The 23,458-nt window shown below is 39.1% G+C and overlaps 1 protein-coding gene across 2 annotated transcripts; it reads left to right on the top strand.

The window, feature by feature from the left end:
- Nucleotides 1-245: 245 nt before the first annotated feature.
- On the top strand, nt 246-22,551 carry LMAN1 (lectin, mannose binding 1). Of its 2 annotated transcripts, none has more exons than XM_074339880.2 (13): nt 246-515; nt 3,779-3,933; nt 4,017-4,124; nt 5,025-5,086; nt 6,080-6,179; nt 8,351-8,474; nt 10,057-10,115; nt 10,550-10,682; nt 12,021-12,211; nt 12,362-12,432; nt 17,220-17,373; nt 18,847-18,968; nt 19,266-22,551. In XM_074339880.2, exons 1-13 carry the CDS (start codon nt 278-280, stop codon nt 19,300-19,302), a joined length of 1,554 nt encoding a protein of 517 aa, XP_074195981.2. In that variant the 5' UTR covers nt 246-277; the 3' UTR covers nt 19,303-22,551. The 2 variants fall into 2 exon arrangements, with proteins under 2 accessions (XP_074195981.2, XP_019584853.3); XM_019729294.3 differs by having other exon boundaries at nt 12,018-12,211.
- Nucleotides 22,552-23,458: the final 907 nt, after the last annotated feature.

The raw sequence follows: 23,458 nt of genomic DNA, 5'->3' as shown, positions 1-23,458 counted from the left end.
TGTCACGTGGGAAGAGAAAGTTGGAGACCCTTTCCCACCCCGGATAGGAGAGGAGCGCGAGGGGGACGGCACCGCCTCCGGGCCCCGCCCCCTCTGGCGTGGCCCCGCCCGCAGATGCTCCTGGTCCAGCGGCCGCCTGGATAGCGGAGGCCGGGGGCGGGGCTCACCCTTGCCCTCGGGGGCCCTCGGGTTCCACCAATCAGCGAGCGCCCTGTTGGCCGTCCTCAGCTCCCGCGCCCCGCCCCCTCCCGCAGGCCTGTGCTTTCCAGAATTCAAGATGGCGGGATCCAGGCGAAGGGGTCCCCAGGCCAGAGCTCGGCCGTTTTTCTGCGCCCTGCTGCTGTCGTGCAGCCACTACGTCTGGGGCCAAGGCGCGGGAGGAGACCCCGCGCACCCTGGTGCCCCGGGCACCCCAGCCACGCTGCCACATCGCCGATTCGAATACAAATACAGCTTCAAGGGGCCGCATCTGGTGCAGAGCGACGGGACCGTGCCCTTCTGGGCCCACGCGGGGAGTAAGCCGGGGCAGAGGGCGGGGGGCCTGGGTCCCATCCTCGCCTGGCGCCTCCGCCTCTTTACCTTCTCCCCGCTGCACACCATATGCGCGGGGGAGGGGACCCTTCTCAGCAGCCCCTCCTGCAGGTCGGCTCCGATCCGCCAGGTTCCCCCACCTGCCCCCCGGTCTTCCCCGATTCTGTCCAGCCCCCTTTCCGCCTGTTTTCCCTTTGATCTCGTCGGTTATTTCCGTTTGATCTAGAGGTGTTTTGTTACTTCTTACAATTCCAAGCACTCACGTAAACTCGTTTGTAGGTATCAGGTTTCACCCTGACTCCACGTCTCTAGGGGAAACGTCCCGCACCCCCAACCATCCCAATCTGAGACCTGTTCCCGCAGCCCCCCACCTCCTTTCCGGCTTCCCCTCGGCCCTCCCCTGCCTATTTTTTTTAAAAGTGGTGCTGGCCGTGGTTAATGTTCCAATTTGTACCCGATGCCTCCCCCTGAGAGCTCTAGAGATGATATATGTTGGTTTTAGAGTAATTTTTAAGTTTTTATATGAGAAGACATTCTTCTCACCCTATTGGAACGATACCTTAAATTTGCTTCTCAGTGACTTGATCTTTCCTCTTGTATTAACATTATGTAATTAATAGTCATACTTGTCCCTTTATTTAATAGAAGGGATATATTTTTTGGTATTGATTATTTCAGAATAGCATTATATCTACAGCCTTTTTGTTGTTGTTAAGTTTTTTGGAAAAGTCGAAATAACCTGTGCTCCATGTTTTATTCACTCTGTGTTTGGCACTGTTAGTAGATAAGAGTTTGCCTTGCTAGACATTTACATATGTGAAAGAAACATCTGTACTTTAGTGCTGATGTGTCACTGCTGACTAAGGAATCAGCCATAGCACTTGACATGCGGTAAGCTCTGTTCAGTGACCGTCAGATGCATCCTTTGAAACAAGTGGCCAAGTTCCTTTATATGAGGTGAGAAGCTCTGGCACTTTGAATTCCATCTTTACGTGCTAATTCAGAAATCATTTATATAAGGTTTGTGTACGTCATTTTAGACTGTCCAATACTTGAAACAAAATGTTCCGTTTCTAGAAAGTAATTGTTGACTAGGAAGCACACTTCTAGGAAGGGCTGTTGCCCTGAAATTAATGTATCATTAATTAAAAGGTATACATTTCAATTTGACTTAATGACCAAGTCATTAAGTGTTTGAAGTAGAGTGCAATTATTTTGTTACTCAGCAGACATGAGTTATGTGCCCACTCATCTAGGGTATGTTTCTGGGCATTTGTGATCAAGGTAACGTTCTCGTCTTCGTAACACAAAGATTATACAGAAGTACCAAACACAAGTTTTGGGGTTTTTTTGTTTTTCTTTTTGGAGTGATGATGCGTTTTTCAGTAGTGGTGATGAACTGTTTCACAGTTTTTCACTTCTGCATCTCTCCATTGCCTGCTTGCTCTTCTGTCTATCTTTTATGCTTGCACCACATACTCAGGCAACGAGGAATGTTAATGCACGACTCAAATTAGCTACCTTGACTTTCTTTACAGAGCCTGTAACTAAGTTTGTCTGCTGCAGAAACGCCAGATAATGTATCTAGGTGAATTCAAGTCTTATGGCTAGACTGAATTTGAAATGAAGGGATTAGTATTTTAGCCATGACTTTTCCATCTCCTGACTCTGGGAATCACTGCTGCAGATATTCCTTGCTTTAATTGTCACTGTATTTTTCACATCCTCACTGTTTTCTTAACTCCATTGATCATTTTTAAAAACCTTTTTATTTTGCCCTGAGATCCATTATTTAAAACAATTTTGAAACGTAGAGAAACCTAAGATTTAGTTTAAACATGGCCCTTTACATTCATCCCTAAATTAGGAGCAAATCTGTGGTGTTTCTTTTTCGTACCTCTATCTAATGTCCTTTTGTACTCTCAGTACACGCCCCTGGGTCCATAAGGGCAAAAAATGATAACAATTTGTTACCCTTTATAGCTCTCAGAGCTCTTTCACCTTCATTCTGATTTGATCCTTAGTAGGCAAGGCAGGTGTTATCTGTTTTATAGATTTAAAAAACACTGATGTTCAGAAAGGTTAAGGTCTTGGAAAAGGTTACACAGCTAGTGTCAGTAGAATAGCACTCAAATCCAGGTCTTCTGATTCAATATCCAGTACTCTTTCGAGGATGCTTGCCCCCAACTTTTAAGTGTTTGATGGTGACAGTGACTCATCTTACTGAAGTATCTCAGCTTTTCTTTTTGTCAAGTTTTTTTCTACCTATACAGAGACCTTACAGTTATTTCCCAGCATGCATGTCAGAATTGGTTAACATCTGAGAGGGTGTGCTAGAATTGTTCAAATGTAGGCTTGGTAGTTGCTTTAATAATTAGTCCAATAATTAGGGTAGCTAACGTTTACTGAGAGACTTATATGCGCTTATATAGGCACTTATCTGCCTGTGAGGTTGTCAGAGAAGTGGGGTAACTTGCCTATGATCAGACAGCTAGCAAGTGGTAGAGCTGGAACTTGAACCCAGCGTGGAGATGCAGACCACCGTTTTGAGCATCACTTCTCTCTGAAAATCTGCTGATGCTGAAGAACTGCTTATTGACTTGAAATTCAGTTGACCCTCTCCCTAGAAGAATGTATATATGCATAAAATTTTGCATATAACTTTTGGGGTGTTTATGGAAGTGATTGAGCCCAGCCCCTTCGTTTTACAGGTGAACATATGGTGAGCCCAAGAGAATAAGAGAATTATTTGCTCAAAGTCACACAGCTGAATTGAGACTAGGAATAAGTCTCTTGATTCCTAGTGGTATGTTCTTTTCATACTGTTTGAGCTTTCTAACATTTGCAAATTGGTGAAATACATCACAGTTTTTTTTAAAAGTTGTATGCAAATTTTTGAGGCATTTGAAAAATAATATGAGAATCAAATATTTGGTTTGCCTTTTAAGCCATAATTTTCTCCCTCTTGTCCCTTAAATTTCTAGTATATAGTTGCAGTTTTAATTTTTTTTTTTTTTTTTTTTTTTTTTTGCAGCAATATTGCACTATTCAAAAGGGGCGGGGAGTTGTTAGAAAGCCCTAAAATTTAAAAGTTGAAACTTTCAGCATGAAATATTTTCTGACAAAATAATTGTATAGGTTAGTGAGTTAAAATTAGATCTCTAAGTGTATGTAACAGTTTGGTGATGATTCATTGAGTTTTACCTAATTATAACTTAAAGCTTTTCTTCCCTGATTTTTGTTCTAGATGCTATTCCAAGTTCAGATCAAATTCGAATAGCACCATCTTTAAAAAGCCAAAGAGGATCTGTGTGGACAAAGACAAAAGCAGCCTTTGAGAACTGGGAAATTGAGGTGACGTTTCGAGTGACTGGAAGAGGTCGAATTGGAGCTGATGGCCTGGTATGATAATCTCTTTAACTTTGAAAATACATATAAATGCATGTACCACCAGCCCCTAAATATTCCCTGTTATAAATTTACAGGCAATTTGGTACACAGAAAATCAGGGGTTGGAGGGTCCTGTGTTTGGATCAGCTGATATGTGGAATGGTGTTGGAATATTCTTCGATTCTTTTGACAATGATGGAAAGGTATGTTTCTTGTCAGGACTGTTGCCCACTTTAATATGTCTGCTAATAAATTAAGCTGTAAGACATACACCTTATTTAACACGTTTGTCAGTTTAAGAGTAGAGAACTCCCCAAACTAAGTACGCTGATTAGTCTTTATATAGCTGGGAATTTATAAATGTAAAGCTCTGAATTCATGATTTGTCATAGTCTACCTTGAGGTCATAATGGAGCCCTAACTCCGAAAATTGGCAGGGCCCCCCATCCCCAGCACTTTGTATGTACATAGTAATTTTGATGGATAAACATGAGTCATTTTGACGTCGGCAGTGAAACCAGTAGTGTTTAGACTAGACAATTACAGTTTGTTTTTGTGAACATACCCATGTGCATTACTGCTGCTAGCTCACATATGAATCTCTTTTCATATGGTAATCAGTTTTTGATCAGCCAATTTCTCTGATCTCTCCTAAAACAGCTAAGAACAAAATGTACTTACAAATCAGAGACATTAAGTTGTACTTGAGCAGCCTTAAGACTGATCTTTGCTTGAGCTGGTAGTTTATCTACTGGGGTCAATACTAGCAATTTAAAGAACTTTCATAACTCTTTGAATGCTGAAGCCGTGTTACTTAGCTCCCATAAGTCCCACACTTGTCCCATGCGCACAGTGTGTCCTCAGATACATGCTGTGATGGATTATTCAAAGACAGTGTTCATGGAGGTGTTAAGTGACCGCTTTTGAATGATTATAACAGTTTGCTAAGTTTTTTCTAAGTAAGTGGAAATCTCTTCTATTAATTATTTGCAAATTTTGAGTCTTATAATTTTAGAGATCAAGAGACCTTATAGCACATCCAGAATGATCTAGAATTCTTTGATTTAAGGATTTTAAAACAACTATGTTCTCTCTATTTTTAGAAAAATAATCCTGCAATAATAATTATAGGCAACAATGGACAAATCCATTATGACCATCAAAAGTAAGTGGTGTTTTTTACATTATTCCTGATTTCAGCTTCTTTTTGGAAACCTCATAAAATGCATTGTTTCAAATCTGATCATTTTCCAGGTGAAATAACATTATCTAGGTGAAGTAACATTGTAGCTTGGTGGAAAGGTCTTATTTTAATTTGGTTCTGTTTTAAAGTTCTTTCTGTAGTCCACCTTATATTTCAAACATAAAAATGTGTTGTTTTATTTAACCTAAAATTATCTACTATTTTTAAAGGTTTATAAAATGTTCCTGGCTCTCAGTGATGCCACTAGTCACGTCTTTTCATCTTTATTAAAAGGGGTCTTTCAAAATTAAAGTACAGAACCTTGACTAAACTAATGACTAAGAAATTTACGCCACTTTATTCGACCTTAGTATTGCTGTATTTAAAGATTCTTGGTGGGCTACAAAGCTTCTAAGTGTTTAGTGTATTTGTAATGTGTATGAATTAGGTATCTACGTTTTTTTAATTTTTTACATGTTTGTTGTGGGAGGAATTACCTTCTAGCCATCCAGTGAACTGTAAGGAAATTTCTTATCTACAACCTGTTTACCGTTTCCTGTCTTAGTGACTTTTCACGCTGGCGCTATTTAAAATAGAGGTGCCAAGGCCTTCTCATGATTCCGCTTCAGTTGCTCTAGAGTGGGACCTAGGAGTCTGCATTTTTAAAGCTCCATGTGTGATTCTGACTGTGTGCCAGGGTACAAGACTGATCACGTGTAGACGGGTTGTGTGGCTGCCCTGCCGACAGCGGACGGTGACAGTGGCTCCTGGTGTTACCCAGAGCCCTGACGAGTTGCCCAGGAAAAACTCGTGCGTCCATTTTGTGTCTTCTGAATAAATAACCAAATATCCCAAGACTTTGTCATAACTCGATACTATTTTAACCTTTTTAGACAGTAATCACTTTAAATAGTGAGTTTTTAAATATTGCAAAGCTTAAGTTTCTTGTTTGTTTTCCTTTCCCTCACACTGTAGTGATGGTGTGAATCAAGCTTTAGCGAGTTGCCAGAGGGACTTCCGTAATAAACCCTACCCTGTCCGGGCGAAGATTGTATACTACCAGAAAACACTGGCAGTAAGTAACACTCATTTAGAGATAATCAAGGGAACAGTATTCTGCTATGACTTTTCAGTTTGAATCTTTCATCAAAATTAAATGCATTTGAATTTGGACATTTTTCCTGTACTTAATCAGTGTTACTATGAGAGGACAGAAGTGGCTTCAGAGCTGGGTGTAAGTGGGCATGTGTTGTAAAACCTTGCCACTAGGTTTGTATTTAGTAAATGTGTAAGCATCCTACTGTGTGCCACACATTGTGTACATATCCAAGCCTTCACGATATAAATATGAGTAAGGCAAAGGTCGTTTTCTCCAAAGAGCTTGTAGTCTAATGGTGGAGATATTTATGTAACATTTTTATGCTATGTGATAAATACTGCAACACAGGTACCAGTAAGAAATAAATGGGTTAGAATCCTGTACCTGCCAGGTGGGTGTGGGGAAGGGCAGAAACAGTTTCTCAGAGTGTAGCTGCGGCTTAAAGGGGAAGTAGGAATTTCCTAGTTGGGGTGCATATTCCAGGCAAAGGAAACAGGCATCAGGAGGCACTGCTGAAAGACTGGGGAAAAGCAAGTGGTTTGGTGTGGCTGGAGGTTAGAGGAGATTGGAAGGAGTGAGGTGAAAGGTTGGCTGTAAACAAGTCTTGTACGTCTCATGTAGTTTATCTTAAAAAGAACAGTTTACAGAGTTTTAAGCAGGAAACTGAAATGCTCAGATTTGCAATTTAGGAAGAAGGCTTAGACAGCAGTGTTCTTATCATGGCATTTGTGAAAGGAGCAAAAGATACAACCTCTTAGACGCCTCCCCTTTAATGGGCCTCGCCCCGTGCTTTAATATTTCACATGCAGTTTCTCCTTTATTCTTTCCAACAGCCCTGGGGGGGGGGGGGGGGGCATCCCCATTTTACACATGGGGAAATTGCATATGGGAGGTTTTAACTAACTTGGACAGTGTCGTACCAAATAAGTAGCAGAACTGATTTGACCCCAGCAGTATCTTAAGTGCAAGGTTGTACTTGTGGTCTGAACTAAGGTGGAAGAGCAGTGATTAGGAGGTAGAAACCACAGCGGTTACTACTAGATTGCTTGGGGGCGGGAGGGTGAGTGCAGTTGTGGACTCAGAGTTCACATGTTTGCGTCCCACATTGTATGGAGATTAACCCTTCATATTGACAGGTATCGTATTCTCTTGCTGAAAATTTGGACAGAGTACTGGAACATTTTCCCTGTGTGATTTAATCTTAACTACAACTGACAAAACTTTGCACCCGAAAGTAATGATGGAAGTTCGCTGACTAGTGCCTTGTACCTACTCCTTCTGCTTCCGTCGTTAATGTCAGTGACTCTTACTTAGGGTGGGGCTAGCGATTGGGTTGCTGAAAATGAAAGGCATGGAAGAGGCTAGACTGCGGCCGGACTGGGATGATGATAAGTGTCCATGGGTCAGGTGATTCCTGCGCTTTCTTAGAATTCCAACATTCTCTTAAGACCTTTAGGGTCATTACTTCAAAAACACATTCTGCAGAGTAGAAGAATATGGGTCTTTTTAGTGTTTTCATTTTCTGCCTTTTTTGTCAATGTGACTTCTGTCACTTTTGCTGTCTTTGCTAACTTATGACAGTCCAGTTACCTTCCTAATTTAATGAAGACGAGCTCACTGTCTGCTGAGGCATCTGTTTAATTCTCAGCTAGCTGTGGTAAACATTGCAAATTCAACCTATTCGTTTTAGTTCTGCCACTGGGGTTTTAGAACAAGTCTGGTCTCTCTTCTGTATGAACCATTCAAAGAAAGTAACCATGGTTCCTCAGTCTTCTGGCGAGAAGGTGAACCCTATTCTATTTTAGAAAGATTTCCATGGGAAGTTATCAGATTTTTCTCTTTAAACCTTTGACACGTAGAGGGGCAAAAATTATTTTCTTAAGTGAAATATCTTGTATAATGTACCAAGTAAGGGAGGTTATTTAATGGACAAGGGATTACACTTTATCATAATGAGAGAAAGTTGATAGTTGGTTATTGAGGTTATTTAATGGACAAGGGATTACCTTTTATAATAATGAGAGAAAGTTGATAGTTGGTTATTAGACCAGATATAAAGATCAAATAGTATTGGCCATAAATTGACTATTTGAAATCCTTTTTACAATGGCTGTTGTAAAAGCTATAGCTACGGTATGTCTCTCTAGGTAATGGTCAATAATGGATTCACACCAGATAAAAATGATTATGAGTTTTGTGCCAAAGTGGAAAATATGATTATCCCCGCACAAGGGCATTTTGGAATCTCTGCTGCAACTGGAGGTCTTGCAGGTAAATCTTGCTATCTTTTAATATTAAAAATTTATGAATTGAGTTTTATTGGGAATGGTATATTTTGGATACTTGTTTACAGTTAACGTTTTAAGACTAGTTGTAAGCTTCCCATGGCTTGTGAGGCCAGTCTTTTGGTTTCTGGGGACTGCTGATTCTCTACTTATGTTCTGCAGGTGTCCAGTAGGCTGGGGCTATGTACAGTTAGGTAAATCAGCATCAGTTTTGGTGCTATTTTATTTTGAAGGAGGCGTTTAAAATTGAGGCTATAAAAGATTAATTGCGAAATGCTTTAGGATCCTAAGAGTTGTTGTCACAACACATTTAAATGCATTTGGTAGCCTGAGGAAATATGACTGGGGACTAAACTTGAAACAAGATTGACCTCTTTTTCTTCCACGTGTGGTGATAAGTGAACTTCCTGTTTGACGTTAACACTATCTGGTGGTTGTGTTGTACATTGTGTAATTTTATTATTTTCAAATATGTGACTTGTTCCTTATAATAACACAGGAAGGGAGTGAGGGAAGGCAGATTATATTTACCCCTTTTTTAGATGAGTTTGCCAAATCATGGATTAAAGGACTTTCTACAGATCACATGAGCAGTAATGGTCAGACCCATGTGGGACTTGGTGGAAGAGGATTCCTGGGTCCAGGGCTCATCCTACTGCACAACTTCTCCCCCAGTTCCCTGACCTGCACTGTAGTATTACCGTTTTCTCTTCAATCGGGCTACATGTCTGGGTCTCCACAGTAGTGGCAGAAAGCTTAGAGATTGCTGCACTGTTGGAATTAATTGCTTTTACTTTGTGGCTGTGACTAGTCAGGATTTGGTATTTTTAGTTCAATGTTACAAAGTTTGATCTGCTAGGACCCTGTTTTCAGCTTAAACAGCTTGAAATTAATCTGATTTTTCATGTGATTATAAATAAATAAAATTGTTAATATCTGCTATGCGAGGGAAGCAAATTTGCATGACGTGCATAGAGAGTAATCATGTTATCTAAGCAGGGTGCTTTGAGAGTAAAAGGAGATGCTATTAATAATGCCAGGACAACATGGATAAATCAGCACTGTCCCAGTAAACCAGGACAGACAAGTGTCGTGTTTCTAACAAAGTAAGGCAAGTGCTGTAAGAAATGTTCAGAGACGGATAGGTACAGCAAGTAATGAGGGACAAGAGTTTTGTCTTGTTTGGCTGGGACATAGTCCGTGAAGATTTGTGGGAAAAACTAGGAAGGTCTTGGTGCCCGCGATAGGAGTTTAGGCTTGTTCAGACCTGTCATCTGTTTGTTCATCCCCTTATCAGACCTTTATTAAGCATCTGTTATGTGTTAAACACTGCTAAATGTTCTGGGTTAGGATTTAAGAAAGTGAACTTTCACTTATTTCTAATGAAATCTTTCAGATGAATTTTTGTCTCTAAGCTCACGGCACCATTGTGTTTACCAAATTAGAGCTACTTTTTGTTGTTTCCCTTATTATTTTTTAACACGATAGATACCTATAAAGTAAATTCACAACCATAAAAATAATCTATTATGGAATTTTTCCGATTTTTTTATTTTTTTAATTTGTAGATGACCATGATGTCCTTTCTTTTCTGACTTTCCAACTGACTGAGCCTGGGAAAGAGCCAGTAAGTATAAATAGTTTTTTCCAAAAGTTTATTTTCAGTTTAGTAGCTGAAAACGGGGAGACTGACCGGTTTGGATCTTGTATCTGCCAGTTACTGCCATATGATCTTGTGCAAGTTCCTTAGCCTCTGGAACGCTCCATTTCTTGACTGATACACTGAGATGCTTGTACTGGCCATCTTGTGACATTTGTCAGCATCAGATAAGACAGTGCCCTTCTAGCAAGCACTCAGTAAATGGTAGTGGCTATTATTTTGTGTTGTAATTATTAGTAGCAAGAGTAAATTGGTTATGATTTAAGTAAGAAATAACATTTTTATGTTAACCTTTCAACTAGTAGTAGTTAAAATGCAAAAAAAAACCATATTGCGGTTTATTATTTTGTTACCTTTTTTAATTTATTTTTAATGTGATCTGTTCTTGAACTCCAAAAAAGCCTACACCAGATAAAGAAATTTCAGAAAAAGAAAAAGAAAAATATCAGGAGGAATTTGAGCACTTTCAACAAGAATTGGATAAAAAAAAAGAGGAATTCCAGAAGGGTCACCCTGACCTTCAGGGGCAACCTGGTGAGTTGTAGCGACGCTGCCCACGGGGCTGCAGCTGGAGTCCTGGCACTTGTGTGTCCCCTCACCTTTCGTCCATGTCATGCTCTCTGTCACATCGGGCACATTGCAAGTAATTTCTGGAAGCACTTTGTGAGCAAATCTTCAGTCTCTAAAAGGCTTGGAGATTGATGTTTCTACAGTAAGAGTGTGGTGTAGTGACCCCCTGCAGTGTGAGCTCCGTGAGGACAGGGACTCGATGTGTTCACTGCTGTGTCCCCTAAACCTAAAACAACAACCATGCTGTACAGGCATAGCCGAGACTCAGTAAATATTTGCTGAATGAAATCATCCAAGGTGTATTTCTTTCAGTGGCTCACAATTACCTTATTGCTATAGAGATAATACTTGAAAACTATCAACTCTTTTGTGAGGGTAATGTGAAGGGGTTATCTTGCTCTCCTCCCCTTACTAGGCAACAGAATTCTCGGCTTTAAAGGTTGAGAATTTTAAAACGTTAGTCCAAGTCACTGTAATTAAGAACTTCCGTGTGCTCCGTGTCGAAAGTAAAACATGTTAAGGCCAAACAGAGGGACTGTTTTGTCTGCTAACGTTTGTTCTCTGGGTCGTTCGTTCCCCATCAGCACAATTGGACTCTCTCTGTAGTGTGTGATTCTCTAGGTGATCGACGGTGTGATTCAGACTTAATGAAGCTAACAATGAAAGATAAATTTCATTCTTTCTTTGCATTTGTTTTAAACATCCCGTGTGATTTGTTAGTATATCCTGAAGCTTATTGTAGTAAGTATATTTGAATGAAATGATCTGTCTTTAGCATAGTCAGGTATAAGGAAAATCAGCTCTTCTCCATTCCTTTTCTTAATCTTTCACGTAAGTGAAATGCACAGATTTTAAGAGCATAATTCGATGGATTCTGACATATGCATGCACCCATTTAACCATCACTCAGATCAGTATGCAGAATATTTGTATCACTGCAGAATAAATATTCCCTCATACCTCTTTCAAGTCAACCCCCACCCACAGAGGTGACCATTATTCTGATTTCTACTAACATAGATTAGTTCGGCCCTTCATATAAATAGACTCACACAGTGTATTTGAAGGAGAAAATGATTTTTAGGTGAAAAATTCAGACCGAATCTATAATAAATGTTCAACCACCAGAGATGGCAAGGACGAATAGTAATTTCATCATGATTGAATTCATTGCGTGCGTGTTCACTATTGGGGAGGTGATACCACTGTGTTGCACTAACTTTAGTGCATGTTGGGACTTGGGTCCCTGACAACATACGTGTGGGTGATTCTGACTTTGGTTTGTCATTTCCATTTCAGCAGATGAAATATTTGAGAGTGTAGGGGATCGTGAGCTGAGACAAATCTTTGAAGGACAGAATCGTATTCATCTCGAAATCAAGCAGCTGAACCGCCAGTTAGATATGATCCTTGATGAACAGAGAAAATATGTCTCTTCCTTGACAGAGGAGATGTCTAGGAGAGGGGCAGGAAGCCCGGGGCAGCACGGACAGGTGAGCTTTCTAAATATGCAGTTGCCTTAGTGAGCCTTTGGTGGAGAAGAGGGGGAAAGAAAGACTCCTATGGTGTGAGACTCCTATGGTGTGAGCTCCTGTGGAGTGTGGACTGTTGAACTGGCTGTTCATCGTTTGTTTTTCCCCCAGATCACTCAGCAAGAGCTGGATACTGTTGTGAACACTCAGCAAGAGATTCTGAGACAAGTAAATGAAATGAAGTAAGTATAGAAAACCACGTCTGAGTGTTACGTGCTATCTTTACTTTAAATTCATGACTTCTCTAGATATGCAAGCACTTTATTGTAAAATTCCTGCACGCAGGTAAGAATCACATTCGAGATTCATTTTATAAGTAAGGGAGTGTAAAGTACAAGAACTTTTGATATTTAGAAACTGCAAATATGTCTACATTTTTTCATTGTTCTAAGCTAGAAAAACAGGCTGTAGCATCTTTGAAAAAAACAGGTTTGTCGCAATTACTTGGCAGCCAGGACTATTCATACATTTCTAAAATATGAAAAGAATATGGGTAACATATAATAATTCTTTGACAAATACTAGGAATAAGCATGCATAGCATTGTCGGGCTATAAGACAAGCATACCTTCTGCAGGAACATCTTTTTGATGGAATGAAAGCATTTTGAAGGAAGTATGCTATGTGTGACGACCTGTTTTTCATTCTATCTGATACCTTAAGAGAGACTAGACAAAGATTTGGAGCAGGGAGGAGACACTGTGTCCTTAGAACAATCAGTGATAAATTTCTAAAAAGGATCGACTTACGCGCTGGTAATAACGTTCAGTGCCTAGACCAGAGAAACAGCCAAAATGTCGTATTTCGTAAACTAATTCTATAGAGCACTGCCCCAACTAGTACCGTCCTTGACAAACAACGTCAAGGTGAGTTCTTTAGAACTGGAAAGTTAAACAGGATTGGGTTACATAAGAAGGTGAAAATGCCGAACACCTAGAGATTAAAAAGCAACCCAACTTGTAAAGGCAAATTTATATTTGTTTCATTTGTACACTTTGGAATTTTTAAAAATCTTCAGTGTGTAAACTTGTGATTAAAATATTAATGATGGTAAGTGAATGCTTAAATTCTTTTAGAAATAGACTAGATCGTGTAACATTATTTCTTTAAATCTTGGTTTTGATCTAATTTTAGGCTTCAGACTGTTCAGACATAGTACAGTTTCCGTATATCCTCTACCCATGTTCCTCTAATGTTGACATTCACATAACCGTAGTACAGTTGTCAGAACCAAGAAACTAACATTGGTCCAGTACTGTTAACTAAACTCATGATCTTATTCAAAGTTGACCAGTCCTCCCCTACGCCATTTTCCTGTCCCTAGATCCTATCCATTGCATTTAGGGATTTCTCTGTAGACTTCGCAGTCTGCACTAGTTCACCTTTCCTTGTGTTTCGTGACCATGACAATTTCCAAGAGCACGGATCAGTTATTTGGTCAATTGTCGCTCAGTTTGGGTTCATCTGGTACTTAGTGATTGAACGGAGGTTGTGCATTTTTGATGAGAATACAACAGGGCACCACTCTCATGGTATCGGCATGTTGCATCACTGGTGACGGTGGCGGCGATCACTTGCTTATGAAGCTTTCTTCCCAGTTTCTCTACTTTAAACCTCCTATCTTTCCCTTGGTGGTTAATATTTTGAGAAAGATACTTGGAGACTGTGCTCACTAATTTGCTCACTAATTTTAGCATCCGTTGATGTCTTATCTGAAATAAGAATGTGGTGTTTACCAAATGGCTGATTTTTCTATTTTCATCATTCCTTCTACATTTATTTAATGGAATTCTTCTGTAAGGACTAGATGTCTGTTCTCCGCCATTTATTCATTTAATCAGTTGCTTAAATCAGTATGGACTCATGAATATTTATTCTGTGAGTTACAATCCAGTACTGCCATTATTTATTTTATTCACATTGTCCCAGCTCAGTCATTAGGAGCTTCTTCAGTTTGGCCTTTGTGTTTGGTTTTTATGCGTTTCACTTTCTGGTGCTAGACTGTGTTTCAGGCTCTTGTCTTTTCTCTGTCCCAGCTGTAGAATCAGCCACTTCTCCAGTGAGCCCTGGTTCCGTGCAGAAAAGTATTTAGAAACCAAGATCTGGGAAGTAGGTGTGCTCACTACTGCTGGGGTGCCACTGCTTCTGGGCCCTTCCAGTGGGAAGAACTAGGGAACCTGTGAGTGTATTCTAACCCACACACCTACACATCACTATTTTTGTACTTGTTTTAAAAAACCATCAGATTATTCGGATACTTTGGATTCTAATTGGACCGGACTGAACTGAACACTACGGGGTTGATTTTAGCCTTCCTCCTTCCCCTATTTGAAAATTCTTTCTCCAATGGGAGAAACCTGGTTCTTAGGATCTATAATACATTGACGTATTGGTTCAACTTTAGTATATACATAAAGTGGTTCCAAATTGTTATCCTACATCCCTGTAGGAAACACATTTACTGATGGATTAAAGTTCCTTTTGCTTCTAGCCTCTCAGTATCTAGACCAGACACTATCTTCCAATAGTTACTCAGTGTAGTTCTCTTCTTCCCCTCTCTTCAGTATGGTTATGATATTTATTTATAGCATAGTTAGGCTTTTTGTTAGTGGTTGTATTCTTCTATGTCTGGTTGATTTTTAACTGTTTATATTTTGGGCGTATGAAGGGTATGTGAATACTATGGTTCTAAGAGAATGTGTGTGTGTGTGTGTGTGTGTATTGACATTTTACTCAGAAAGCACTTTGTTGATATTTTGTGGCAGTTTTAAAGTCTTCATTGCTAATATTAACTCAAATATAATTTTAAAAACGTTGTTATCATACTTAACTTTCAGCCTGACATACTGTTATTTCTAAGTAATTCTAATATTTGAATATCTTTTTTTGTTGTTGTTTTCTTCCAGCAAAGTTTTGACCTTTTAAACTAAATTTTATTTCAAGGAAGTTAGAGAACTTATTTATTTATTCATCCAAATTGAACTGTAACTGTTGAAATCACTGTCAGGAAGTCAGAGACATACATTCTATTCTTATGCTCTATGAGGGAGATCATTCGTATATGCAGCTACAAAGGAGAAAAGTGTGTGTGCGTGCGTGCATTGTGTGTGTGTGTGTGTGTGTGTGTGTGTGTGTGCGTGTTTAGGGAGTGGTTGCATATGGCAAGGAAGGCTCAGGGGAAGGAGAGTGTTGAGGACGGAGGCAGCCGTTTGAACTGGGCTTTCCATTGTAGCTCTTGGAGGGAAGAGGTCAGGACTAGGAAGAGCAGACAGACACAGAAGCTAAAATAAGTGAAGGATATTTTCAGGGAATGGCAGGAGTCAAGACAGATAAAGGGAGTAGTAGGAGACAGTATTAGAAAGAGAATATGGAAACTCAAGGATTTTAAAGATATACGGCCATTTTCAAACATACACAGAAGTAGAGAGTATAGTGAACCTCTGTATATCCATGAAATCAATTTCCACAGTTGTGAACATTTTCTAGTCCAATCTTATTTTATCTACCTCACCAAAAAATCCCCAGGTTTGAAGATATTTCCTACTATAAGTGTTAATAACATAAATTATATGCCATTTATAGAGCTTTTTAAGTACTCTTAGGTAACTTAACCTGACATTTTCAGGTAGCATATTGAAACTCAGATACATTCTTTTTAACTAAGTAGCCCTGTTGTGTTTCTACCATATATTAGAAAAGACTATTTGTAGCCTCTCCCTATCATGCTTATAGACTCATATCCAAAGGACACACTCAGTGGTTGAACTCGTATCTGACATCTGAATAGTAGAATCACAGCTTACATGGTGATTATATTATAAAGTCAGTGTGTATAAGGTGAAATATTGTATGAGGTCAAAATTACCTTCAAAAAGATACCATGTTGGCAACTACCACACCACTGCTCGATATGCCCAAAAAAAATAATATTTCCTTCCTATTTGAAGCAGTTGGGTTCTGGTTGAAGCAGCAGGTTTGTATAAAGGGGTTATCTGATTGGATTACAAGGGAAACTAGAATTATATTTGACTTAGGGGTCCCCAAGACCATCCATAGGTTCTTTGATGTGCTGGAAGTACTCAGAACTTAGGAAAGCTGTTGTGCTCACCGTTATGGTTTATTACAACAAAAGGATGTACAGTAAAATCAGCACAGAAGAAAGGTAAACAGGGTGAAGTTGGAGAAACCAGGCACAAGCTTCCAGCTGTGTCCCCGCCTCCCGTGCCGTCTCATGGACAGTGCTCACTCCTCTGCGGAGTGATGTGTGACAACATGTTCAAAGTGTTCCCAAGTGAGGAAGCTCGGCCAAGCCTCAGTGTCTGGGATTTGTATTAGGGGTCAGTCACACAGGCACGGAGCACCCATGTGACTCGCCTTAACTTCTCAGTCTCCAGTCCCTCTAGAGGTCAGACTGACACTGGCCTGAGGCCGCAGACAAACAAAACCGTAAATCACATTGTTAGCTGCACTCTCTGGCTGGGCTAAGGCCGGGCAGAGACAGAGACACTTTCATCAGGCAGGGTATTACAGGGGCTTAGAAGCCTCCCTTCCCAGGGGCTGGTCAGGGGCCAGTCCTGAAAACACTGGGAAAGTGCAGGGTTTGGGCAGCCCAGGCCTGGCGGGCTAGTTCCTTATTACACAGCATTAAACACCCAGAAAGGTTTAAAATGAACTGTCATCCATTGTGTTATCCAATACCCATTTATAATGTTGGTTTTAACAAATTGTTTAGTGTTACTCTCTGTGTGGTTAAATAAAAGATAAAGGTATAATGTTAATTTGTAGTTTTATAAATTATTTTCCAATGTTGAAGGCAATTCAGGTTTTTAAAATATTGAATTTCTTTTATCTTTTTTTTTTTTTAAGTGATCTGGTACATTGGGCTTACATGTGTAGCTAACCATTTGAAACCTGTGACAGAATCATCTTTCTAGCGATTCCATTTGTCTAAAGGGATTTTCTATTTCAGGAATTCCATGAGTGAAACTGTCAGGCTGGTCAGTGGCGTACAGCATCCTGGACCAGCAGGGGGCGCGTATGAATCAACCCAGCACTTCAACGACATCAAAGAGCACCTCCACGTGGTGAAGCGGGACCTCGAGAACCTCGTGCAGCGGAACGTGGTAAGGAGCAGTGCGCATGCGCTTTTATAGTAGTCAAGGTGGGGTCACTCAGGTCCGTGCGCCGCCTCGCGCTTCCAGATCCCCCCCCTTTTTTTTTTTTTTTTTTAATAAAATGCTGTCCCAAATAGTGGAGCTGTCAGTCTCAGACTTTTTTTTCTGGATTCTTTTCTGTATACTTCCTTTAAACAATGGCTCTTGTTATTGGTAATTATGTATGTAAATAGCTTTGAAAAGGTAAATGTCTCTTGACAAACCGATTTGTTAGACTGACGCGTGCTGAGTGCGCACTTACGGGGTGACTCCTTTCTCTGTCTCCGCTGTTGGGCACAGATCTGAAGCTGGCTGACTGATAGCAGCTTTCTTTAAGCAAGATTCTTCCAGCTGCTTTTCCTATCTTGTTTCATTTTTCAAAAAGTTTTTTGTTTTTGTTTTACTTTATTAGGTCTTTTTTATAGTGTAAGCCCCAGCTGCGGAGATTGGTAATAAATATTAAAAATAGGAAACATTTTTGTGAAGTACAATATGCATAAGAGGCAATATTAAAAGACAGACACGTGGTACTTTTAAGTTTTTTCTTAATTATTGGCTTTAAAAACCCTTAAAAAATTCACAAATGTTTGTAGCACTTGCCTCTTTCTCCTCCAGATTTTCAATGTATGGCTTAATGGTTTTCTTACGGACCATTATCTCTTATCCAAAACATTATTATCTATTTGTCAATTATGTTTGAGGCTTTTTCCCCCCAACTTTGGCCAGATTTGCTGTGGGTAGTATATATGTCCTGATGAACTTTATCTCGTAGATGTCAGCATATTGAAAACAAATAATGTTAGAAGCCATTCTGCCGAGATTCCTTGATGAAATCTTTGTCCCTAATATTTAATACCTCCTTATAATGGAAGGAACACTCATGGAAATAGAAAAGGAAACATTTTTCAGAATGCTAATTAGTAATGTTGAATGCCGGGAGATTGGGGAGTGTCAGAGCTGAGATAAAGCCATTATGTTTGCCAGGTAGTTCATAGTAGGGCAACCAAGTGGTCGTCTGACCCAGAACGCTCCGAGAGTAACGCCGAATGCACCCAAAAGTGTTCTGGTTCAGACAGTAACGTGGTTACCCTGTTGATGGTGATGCTATTAATAATTAGTACAGCAAGTATAAAAGGAGTGTCCAGGGGATTTGTGGACCTTCGCGGACACTAAAATCATCGTCACTATGATGAAGGTAGGAGTCAGATGGCAATGAGTTAGCGACTGGACCGTGAAAAGATGGAGGCCTTCCCGTGTAAACTACTCTTTCAAACAGTTTAGTGGTAAAAATGAAGGGGATGGCAGGTATTTATGGGGTGAATAAATGAAAATAAATACTTGAATTTATACAGTAGACCATGAGTTTTGTAAAGATTTCACATTTATTTCTTTTTCTAAAATACTAACTCAACTAATTTTAATAGAAAGTCTTTTGTCTTATAGCCATCAAATGAAAGACTGAGATGCCCAGAACTACCACCATTTCCATCATGTTTATCGACGGTGCACTTTGTTATATTTGTAGTGGTACAGACGATGTTATTCGTTGGTTATATCATGTACAGGTAAGCCTCTAAAATTCGACTCAACATTTTTCTGTATTTGTTTAATTTGAAATATTCAGTAAAGTTATCTATGTTGATCATAGAACTTTCAATGCCTATAAATTAGATTTATGCAAAGCAAATGTTTCTAGTCTATGTCAGTTCATGTGGGGGTGTATGTATAAAATGTATGCTTATCCTAATGTATTTTGTAATTCAAAAGACTGTGTGTATATTTTAATTTTAAGCAATCCTGTTTCTTTCCAAAGTAAAGCATATAGAAATTCCTTCAGTTTTTCTCCTTCTGTTTTTTTTTAGGACTCAACAAGAAGCAGCTGCCAAAAAATTCTTTTGAACACCGTTTTCATATGTGTACATCATGTATGTATGTACAAAATGTCTTTTTGAGGGAATTTAAGTATTTAAATTGCTTCATAGGCTAAATTATTAAATTTTGTATAAAATAACTTTAAACATTGATTTGCAGTAAAAATAAAACCTTAAAGACAACCACATGTAAATTTGTGCATAGTACATAAAATCTATTTAAATTTTGGTGAATTTCTGGCCAATAGAATACAGCCACTGAACAGAATTGATAAATAAGAGGGTAAATAATAGAAAATGGGGACAACCCCCAGACATGAAAATTACCCCTAAGCCTCAGATGTTGGAGGTTTCTTTATTTTACATAAACACACTTGCTCTCCTGCCCCCCAAAATATGAGGTCTAACTAAGAGCGCCCCATCATGATTATTTTGTAACCAGTCTTTTTTTTAAGAGGTCAGAATTTCCTACTCTCAGACCCAATCCCGCAATCCTTTACTCTCATACGACTCTCTTTGAAATCAAAGAACATTTTGTCTGAGATCAGTAGGATCTGGATAATAGGCTTCAGATAGTTTATTGAAGTATGTTTCCCCTCTGGTTATCAGTGATACATTTCACTTGTACAGGAAAATTGGGGAAACTTAAGAGCTGCTCTTTACCTAAAAACCCATTTAGGTGAACACATTCCTCTCCTAATAGTTTGTGTGGGTATTTTGCCAGGTAATGTGTTCATTTCATGGTTGCTCATATTCTTGAATGTCTTCATTCTAACGGTGTCAGTTTAATATTACAAAAATAATTTTTGCATTTGTATTTGTAATTTAAGGAACTTATCTCTCCCTTTTTGTACATGTAGATTCAGTTCACATTGCATCTTCTGAGGACCCTTTAGTTCACAAACCCCACACTACATCCAGATTTACATTGCTCCATACAACGTGGTGTTTGCCATTCTGCATGTGCGTGTAAATCACGGAGGCTGTATTAGAAGCAGTGTTAGGATTTTTGAAGGCAAAATTTGAAAATAGAGTTAATAATTCTGGTTTCTATCTTTAAATACCAGAACTGAGGATATTATGAAGCACTTGTTAGTAAATTTAACCTTGAAATGTCAGACTGGAAGGGGTTGTTATAGTCTTTGTACGTAGTTCTATTAATAGGTGTTATAGAAACAGTCTGTAAGTGACATTTTTAAATGCACTTAATTTTATTCTCACAGCTCACGTGGACTTATTTTTGCTGGCTTCAAAATACTCTTTTACCTCTTTTAGCAAAAGTGGTTATCTTTTGTTTGTCGTAGAATCCAAAGTAATACTGTTTTATAAAGTAGTATATGTAATTCTTCCAAACTTTGAGAAATGAACTCTAAGATGTCACTTAAAGGCCAGGCTAAGTGCCTCACATCTATACAAAGACTAGGAAGAACTCTACATGATAGCAGTTCTTACCTTGTGCTGCGTGAGCTGGCATTGCTCCATATGTTAGCATTTGTCCCGGAACACTGAAAGAGGACGTTCTAATGATGAGTCACTCTACTCAGTCACTTCTGCATGCAAAATGCCTCGCTAGTGTTCTTCCTCATAGTCTTAACATTGTGAATTCATATTTCAGAGATCTCATCATCACAGAATTTACTCTTATTTCATGAAAAAAATTAATACCTTCAGAAGAATATTTAAGTTATAGACTATGAACTTGGGAAATCCTCCTGTGATAAAAGGCTTCTAAGTATCCAGTATTATAAAATCCATGGTCACATGTGCCTGAACTTGTTAAAGGAATAGTAGATCTATGCAGGATGCATTTTTCAGGCTGAAATTCAAGAGGAATTGTTCCGATCGTTTCTAATACAAAGGGAGACGACTATTATGAAAGAGCACTCGCAGGAATCTTTTCTACTTAGTAATTTAATTTGCAAAAAATCACTTAGTAAAGTAGTTCGCACAGGGTGTTTGTCATACTATTTGAAAACTGGTTTATTTTCCTCAAAATCGTTGACATTATCTCATTTTCAAAGAAAAGTGTTAGCTCTGTGGAAAATTCAATCACTGCCAGGATTCCTTCATTTCTGTACTGTTTTGTATAATTGAATTTAACTTCTCTCACACCAGCAAGTATTTTACAGGTGCCTTGGATTAAAACAAAATTGATTTTAAAATTTTAATGTAAGTTGTGCTTATGATGCTTTCAAAAAGAAATGCAATTACATGGTGGCTGATACCCTTATTTAATGTACCTATTTGTGTTCTAACTGTTTGGATGTTTTATTCAGTTTGACACTTTACTATGAAGCTGCAAACAAACAACATTTCATTATGTATTGAAGGGATACCAGTACTTGTCACAGTGTAGCCCGTGGACCATCGGGTCCGGGAGCGTTTGTTAAGAACTCAGATCCCAGGGCTCCATTCCAAACCACCTGACTCAGAGCTCAGAGGTGGGGCTTCAGGACGTCACGTTCAAGAGGCACCTCAGGTGATTCTGAGCACGCTGATGTTTGAGAACCACTAAGATGGGGAGTGAAAAAAAATAAGCGTAGCTTTGTTGATTTAAAGCTGAGCTGAGAGCATAGTATAACATTTTCATTGTCAATGACATTAGCAATTATGCACTGATTCTTTGATACTTAAAATTTACTTCATGTTCTTTTTACTAAAACTCTTGGTTTAGTAGCAATGAGAAACTAAACCCAGATTGTTGCCTGTAGCTCTTGGTACTTTGGTTGATGGCTTTTAAACTTACAAAATCATCTTCAGATCGTGCTCAAGCCATGACAACTCCCATCTTCACGTCTGCCTGCTAAAGCTTTTTGCTTTCCTGGTGGCGATTTTTGTGACATTTTATCTCAGACAATTGTACTTTTTGATAACCTGGGGAAAACAAAAATTACTTGAATGAGGGATTGCCGGACCCGCTGCATCACAGAGACACAGTCTTTGTAAAGAACATAATAATAATAACAGTTGTGAATATTAAGATGTGATTCTCTATTCCTGTCCATGTGCTTATCGCAGGGAGATAGTGAACAAATGATTATATTGGATTTTGTTGTATTTATAAGGTCGAATGTGAAATCACCACTTGCAACTTTTTAGATCTGTATGTTGCCTGTTTAATATATTTCTTTTAAAGTTCAAAGGAGTTTTCTATCCACTGTTAATTTCAATTGGATAACGTTTTTTGTCAAGTGTTTTCTGCTGATTGTTATTTGATGCTAGCTGGAATTCAAGAAATGACATTGACCTTATTCAAATAAAGAAATATTTTAGTAAATTTACTTTCCCTTCATTGATTTTGGGTAATAAGTCGTCATTTATTTTGCATATAGGCCCTGATTTGTGATAGTATTTCATTTAGGATGTGCTGTGCGCTCTGCCCTAGGTCTGTTGATACCTACGGAATCAACACATGGAAGCATAAAAAGAGCAGAGAAATTGCATTGGATAAATGCTTATCCTTGCTGGTAATGAAAAATAGGTTGGTACAAAAGTAATTGCGGTTTAAAAGGTTAAAAATTGCAAAAACCGCAGCTACTTTTGCACCAACCTAATATTTAATGTTTTCACTTTTAATAACCAAATACTGGTAAAAGTATAGTTAAGCTGCAACTCTTAATCATTACTAATGGCAGTTAAACAATCTCTTAATCTTTTTGGCAAGCACCATTTAACCAAGTAATTCTAATTCTGAGGTCGTAAAGCTTTGGTGTCAGACAAATCTGGGTTTGAATCTTGGCTCTGCCATTCGGTAAAGATAACTTTCAGTTTTTTCATAATACTTATCTCACAGGGTTGGTAGCATTGTAAGAGAATCTAACGTGGTTTCAGAAATTGGTAGACTAGACTAAGGTAACGGACCCCCCTCTTCTGAGAAATACTGGATAAAATAAAAGATTTAAATAGATGGGTTTGAAAGAAATCAAAGGAAACTTAAAGCCTGATCAGTGAGCCTACGGGGGTGGGATGGTGGAAACGAGGGACTGTGGAAGCTCTAGACACTAGTTGGGCAGTGGGGACGTGGCCTTGGCCTTGCAGGCCATAGTCAAGGTCTGGGATCTTACTCAAGGGTGATGAGAAGCCTTTGGAGGGCTAACACCTAGTGGGCCCATTTCACAAGTGGGGTACTTATTGTGGGGACAGAGCTAGGAGTGCAGTTTCCAGGCTCTCGGGCTCACGTAGAA

Source organism: Rhinolophus sinicus, chromosome 4 (assembly GCF_057876585.1).
Source record: "Rhinolophus sinicus isolate RSI-liver-muscle chromosome 4, RSI-T2T, whole genome shotgun sequence".
Classification (NCBI taxonomy): Eukaryota; Metazoa; Chordata; class Mammalia; order Chiroptera; family Rhinolophidae; genus Rhinolophus; species Rhinolophus sinicus.
The sequence above is the reverse complement of the archived record's forward strand: the minus strand, read 5'-3'. Positions and strand labels throughout refer to the sequence as shown.

Excerpts from the sequence above, each read along its gene's own strand:
- LMAN1 (XM_019729294.3), top strand. The coding sequence starts at position 278 with ATGGCGGGATCCAGGCGAAGGGGTCCCCAGGCCAGAGCTCGGCCGTTT. Across the intron at positions 17,374-18,846 it reads ACCTCGTGCAGCGGAACGTG|CCATCAAATGAAAGACTGAG; the intron begins GTAAGGAGCAGT and ends TTTGTCTTATAG. Across the intron at positions 18,969-19,265 it reads GTTGGTTATATCATGTACAG|GACTCAACAAGAAGCAGCTG; the intron begins GTAAGCCTCTAA and ends GTTTTTTTTTAG.